Genomic DNA, 5,584 nt, shown 5'->3' with positions numbered 1-5,584 from the left:
TATGTATAAACCCCAGTTTATATATATATATATATATATATATATATATATATATATATATATATATATATATATATATATATATATATATATATAAAGCCCAGTGTCCCTGCAGGCTTTAAAGAGAAGAGTTCATATTCTGCCATCTAGTGGCAGAAGCTCTGCAGACAGGTTAAGTGACAGAGATAGAGCCTGCATAGACGTGCAGTTTATGTCCTTATTAACTAGGCAACAAATAGACAGGAAACAGATGGTATTTGGATAAATGAGGATGTAATGTTGTTATTGTAATGATATTTAAAATTCAGCAATCACTGCCTCATAAAGGGAGCTTGATAACATTTCAGACTCCTCAGTCCTGTCTTCAGTGATGCTCAACAGCTTTGGGTTCCACAAAGTTTCTGAAAAACGTTGATGTTAAAAATGATTTATTTATCCATAATGATCAAAGTGTTTACCTTTCCAGTTTTTATATTATAGGCAAACCAGAGCAGGTGAAATGTTGCATAATCAGAAGTAAGAAGAGATTTCATTAAAAATACATTCTTGTTGCAAATGTCAAGCAGCAAGTTAAGAATATGAAAGAGAGAAGAGCTTCTACAGGAAAACCTTAAAATGCAGCAACTATTCAAACACAAACTAAAATCTTTACTGGATCTGCAGGGATCTTAAAAATGGTGTAAGACTGAGACTCTGCAGTGACATCAGTAACTTGGTCACTGAAGTCGAGGCTGAAACGGACATGAACACAATCTGCAGTCACAAAGAATAAATTTACAGGTTATGGAGGTTTTTCAGATCTGGGCCTCGGGTTTCATTTTAGTGAATGGTGATATTTACTCTGATTACAGTTTAACTTGTATGTAAATGCAACACGGAGCAGCGGAAGCACGGGCCAGAATGTGATAAGAGCGGAAAGAAGTCTGTGATTTTAGTGTAGAGTGACCCAGCCTCACAACTTTGCATGGATCGGACCAATGTGTAGACTTTACCCTATCCTCAAATAATGTGCGATTTGACAGTTTATGTAATGTAATTATGCAACACGTCATTAATATAATGTATACTGAGGCTACAGGTGTGAGCCGAGGTTTACCTGGATTATGATGCTCATGGTATTTATGATATTGTGTATATTACTGTGGAGGTAAGAAAAGAACGTTTTCTTTGAACTTGTTCCTGATTTTTGGTTTAAAAATGAAACGCAGTCTTAATGCACCGCGCTTTGCTGCATTTGTCCTTCACATCTCGTATTCATTCAGCAGCGACTGTGAACAAGGATGCACAACAATATTGGCGATTCATTTACACAACAGCTAAAAAAGTCTCCTGCAGTGTTTTTCTGTTCCTACACTGATCTCCTTGTACGTGCTGTTCCTAACATCATATGTTGCTCATAAAGAAAAACCTATATGACTGTATTTATAGTCTGCAGGACAGTCCGTATGTGACGGCGCATTCAGCTGATCTTTGACTCTGACATGGGCTCGGCGGGGGCCAGCGGCGAGCCATGATTCAGTTGGATGTTGTGCAGGGGTGTGTTGTGGTGTGTTTCTGGGAAAAGGGGTTATCTGCAGCTGATAAGAGCCTCGTTTAAAAGGCTGCGCAGGAAGAGGTCCACTTACTTCACCACCAGCTGGAGGGAGCCACAACACGCGAATCATGCTGCTGCTCATCGTATCCATGGTCAACGTGCTGTTTGGTGTTGGAGTGGTTTGCATGCCGCTGTCAGACAACGGGCCCCACGTCGCCCACGGCTGGGCCCAGGTGGTGCGGCTCAGGCACCTTTACGCCACCAGACCAGGAGTGCACCTGCTGATCAGCGAGGGTGGACAGATCCGTGGTTCTGCCGTCCAGACTCTGCACAGTAAGTGCAACACTTTGAAGTCAAACGGCTGCAAACTGCAGTATTTGTTGCTAACCGCAGTGAGCTTCACTGTGGGGAACATCTGCATTTTAGGCCTAATGGAGATTCGTCCAGTGGGTCCAGGCCGTGTTGTCATCAGAGGGGTAGCAACCGCAAGGTTTCTCTGCATAGAAGACGACGGCACACTGTACTCATCGGTGAGCAGAATAATAACACTAATAATACTAACAAAAGGAGAAGAATACATATTTTATTTATATCACTGATCAAAACCAGAGATACAAAATTCTTTCCAAACTCAAAAGCTGAGGTTCCCCTTTTTCTAATCTGCATGTTCTTACAGAAAGAGGAAGCTGTAAGTTGTTTATCACAGAAGAGTTCATGTCAAAAGTCACGTAGACATTTGCTTAGTTGAAAATAAAAGAGCACATTTCATGTAGCTGATCATATACACACAATTTTCCTTTGACACACATAAAAGACTAAAATACAACGTAGAAGGACAAAAATAACTATAGCATATCTGATTAATTGACACATGCAGTTCATTTAAAACATGACAAATGTCACACACTTGTGTGCAGATTGAGTGATGCTGATGTCAAACAGTAAAGCATACATGTGTAGTAAAAGTGACACATGCGATGTTTAAGCTCAGAGTGTAAACAAACAAACAAAATAGAAAAATGGCAACAAAAACAAATGAAAAAACGAATTATTACTAAATATTATTACTAATATCTGTCAGTTATTACATGTTTTTAGAGTTAAGAATACACAATTCAGTTACTGTTTCAGTTCCAAATAATAAAAGTTGTGAGGGGGGTGTTACATCTCACGATGGAGCCATGAGCAGCTTCTTCCTCACCTTTCAGCTCGTCCTAGAGCCCAAACACATTCAGAAAGCAGCTCCAAGCAAAAGTAAATATTCGTTTTGGAAATGTCTCTGAAATTCCAGCTCTGGAGAGTTTGTTCTGTATTACCAAGCAAACGACCCAACATGAAAGTAAGAATATGTAACCCCCCCCCACAGACCAAGTTTATATTCATGCTGCTTGTGTCCTTTCCTGTGAAACAACATTTTCACTCTGTGCAGTACGAGTTTAAGTGCACGCCATGAATCAGTAGCTTGTAGAACAGGGGTGGGCAACTCCAGGCCCCGAGGGTCGGTGTCCTGCAGGTTTTAGATCTCACCTTGGGTCAACACACCTGAATCACATGATTAGTTCGTTACCAGGCCTCTGGAGAACTTCAGGACACATTGAAGAGCTAATTTAGCCTTTAAATCAGCTGTGATGGTTCAAGGACATCTAAAACCTGCAGGGACACCGGCCCTCGGGGCCTGGAGTTGCCCACCCCTGTTGTAGAACCACCTTCAGCAGTAATGTTCATTAGGACTTTATTCCTTCACATTAATGATGTTGATGCAAGTCGCTGTGGTTCATTTGTTTATGCACAGCTCTCTTAAACGTGCACCAGCATGTTAGTTGGCTTGAGTTGGGCCACTGCAACATCTTAATCACTTTTTCAGCCATTCTGTTGTAAATGTGTTGCTATGATGGGATCATTGTTCTGCTGAACACATGGTTGGCTCAGTGACTGTAAGGTGCCCACATGATCAGCGCTTCACCACAGTGCTCACAGCTGCTTTGAGATGTTTGTGTTCATGTACTGTGCTTGGTTTCCTCGGTGCTGCACATCATGGCCCGACATCTCTACTTGATGTCTTCTTTTTAGAGAGAAGAAGCAACTGGTTCAGTCTTTTTCTAAATTTGCTGTGATGAATTTTAACGTTTAACAACGGAGGCCTATCGAGTTAGAGATGCAGGTTTATCTGAGCATTGCACAGTCTGACCTTGGGGCTCATTTACTGGATCATCCACACCTGGAGACTGAGACACGTTAGCACAGACCTGCAAACGGCCTAAAGTTCTGCTGTTGTGGAGCAGCTGGCTGCTACTTCTCCTCTTAACTCCTGTGGAAGCAGTACAGGTGCATTTAAGCTTTCACAGGATTACAATGCATGTTATATTCATGTACTGAAACAGCTGTAATAGTTACAACTGCAGTTGCATCTCATCCAGCAATTGCTAATAAACTTTAGCTCACACAGACAATCACAATGAAACCATGATGACCACAGGTCGTCTCAAACGGAGCCTGTGTCGTGTTTTCTTCATATGAGGAGACACACATGAAGTCAAACAGAGGCAAAATAAGCTTCTTCTTCATCTTTGTGTTATTTGTAAAATTGGAAAAAGTTTTAACTGATTAATCTGATTGATTAATAATTAATCTTTCTCCATTTCATCACCTGCACAGTTCGATTATTACTGGTTCAAACTTTATATTCTGATTCAGCACTTTTACTTCAATACTTTAGTTTCACTTGGTGTGAGCTGACATTTGAACTCTAAGTGGTGAACATAAAAAAGTTGATGTAAGTTTGAACTGCAAACGTCTTCAGAAAGGTTTCTGTAGACACGAGTGACGAGGCCTGCCGTGCTGCTGATATGTTGTTAATCGTCTCCATATTCACTGCAAGCAGCAGAGTCATTCATTCAAATAGTCGAGCGGTTCATCAACCTTTGTTCAGTGTGGTGCAGGGCAGTGTGTTTGCAAAGTGGGAAAAGCTGAATGAAAAGACCCAGCAGCACCAACAACAACCTTGGCCTCTGGCTCGGTATCTTTGGTCAAAGTAAACAGCCATCGAAGAACCTGCAGTGCCGTTTACGTGTTTGTGTGTGTGTGTGTGTGTGTGTTTTTGTTAATAGTCCCTGTTAACCCTTACCCCTCTGTGTACGACATGCATATAGGATCAGCAAACAAATGATTTTGAGTGGAAACAAACGCCAAAAAAACATATTTCTTTACTTATTTCAAATAAAGGATATAATAAAGTATACTGTAAATGTGGAGAGTGATACATGTGATACATGTGACGGTGATGTGAACTTTTCCAGCATGCCTACAGCAGAGAGGACTGCGTCTTCAGAGAGCAGATCCTGCCAGATGGGTACAACATCTATATCTCTGACAGACACGGAGTCCTGCTCAGTCTGGGAAACCACCGGCAAAGACTGCAGGGCTCAGACCGAGGAGATCCAGCCCTGGCCCAGTTCCTCCCCAGGATCAGCACTCTGAACCAAATCCCTTCCCCTGGGGCAAACATCGGTGACCACGTGACAGTAGCAAAAACAGAAGAAGCTGTGGACACAATAGATTCATTTGGAAAGTTCTCTCAGATCATTGACAGCCCCAGCTTCCATAAGAGATGAGCTGCAGCTCTAAGACACCTGCTAATGCCGGGGGGTGTCCGAGTGTTGTAAAACCAGGGGGCAGCATTCCTGCACCGGGACAGTACCTGCAGCTCTGTTAAGTCCAAAAGACTACAAGTGACCCAAAAGACTACAAGAGCAGATCCACCAGAGTGTAGTGTGTATGCTCTACAGGACACTGGTACGACAAGGTGAGGGTGCTCACTGATCACAGCAAACAAAAAGCAACAAACATGCAGGAAAAGGAATGAGTCAGCTGACTGAGGAGCGCCGTGAAGGCTGTAAAGAAAGAGTCCGACGTGTTCCTGAAATATGAAGCAGGATTTAGGCTTAGTGAGGTAACCTCTGGTTTAACCTTGAGTTTTACTGTCGATGAGGTGCTCCACTCTTCACATCGCCACAGTAAATCATGCTCCGGAGCAGAGAGTGTTCAAATCAA

At 42.2% G+C, this 5,584-nt stretch overlaps 1 protein-coding gene across 1 annotated transcript; it reads left to right on the top strand.

Annotated features, from left to right (window-relative positions):
* The first annotated feature begins 1,636 nt into the window (after window positions 1–1,636).
* fgf19 (fibroblast growth factor 19) lies at window positions 1,637–5,221 on the top strand. Its single transcript, XM_006804168.3, has 3 exons — window positions 1,637–1,867; window positions 1,961–2,064; window positions 4,831–5,221. The coding sequence occupies exons 1-3, from the start codon at window positions 1,663–1,665 to the stop codon at window positions 5,143–5,145; spliced, it is 624 nt and encodes a 207-aa protein (XP_006804231.2). The 5' UTR covers window positions 1,637–1,662; the 3' UTR covers window positions 5,146–5,221.
* Window positions 5,222–5,584: the final 363 nt, after the last annotated feature.

This window comes from Neolamprologus brichardi, chromosome 1 (genome assembly GCF_056152115.1).
Source record: "Neolamprologus brichardi isolate AB-2024 chromosome 1, ASM5615211v1, whole genome shotgun sequence".
Classification (NCBI taxonomy): Eukaryota; Metazoa; Chordata; class Actinopteri; order Cichliformes; family Cichlidae; genus Neolamprologus; species Neolamprologus brichardi.
Note: the sequence above shows the minus strand (reverse complement) of the source record. Positions and strands in the feature narration are given on the sequence as shown.

Bases quoted from the DNA above. Each gene is read 5' to 3' on its own strand.
- fgf19 (XM_006804168.3), top strand. From the start codon at position 1,663: ATGCTGCTGCTCATCGTATCCATGGTCAACGTGCTGTTTGGTGTTGGA. The intron at 1,868-1,960 runs GTAAGTGCAACA...TCTGCATTTTAG, and splicing joins TGCCGTCCAGACTCTGCACA to GCCTAATGGAGATTCGTCCA. The intron at 2,065-4,830 runs GTGAGCAGAATA...GAACTTTTCCAG, and splicing joins ACGGCACACTGTACTCATCG to CATGCCTACAGCAGAGAGGA.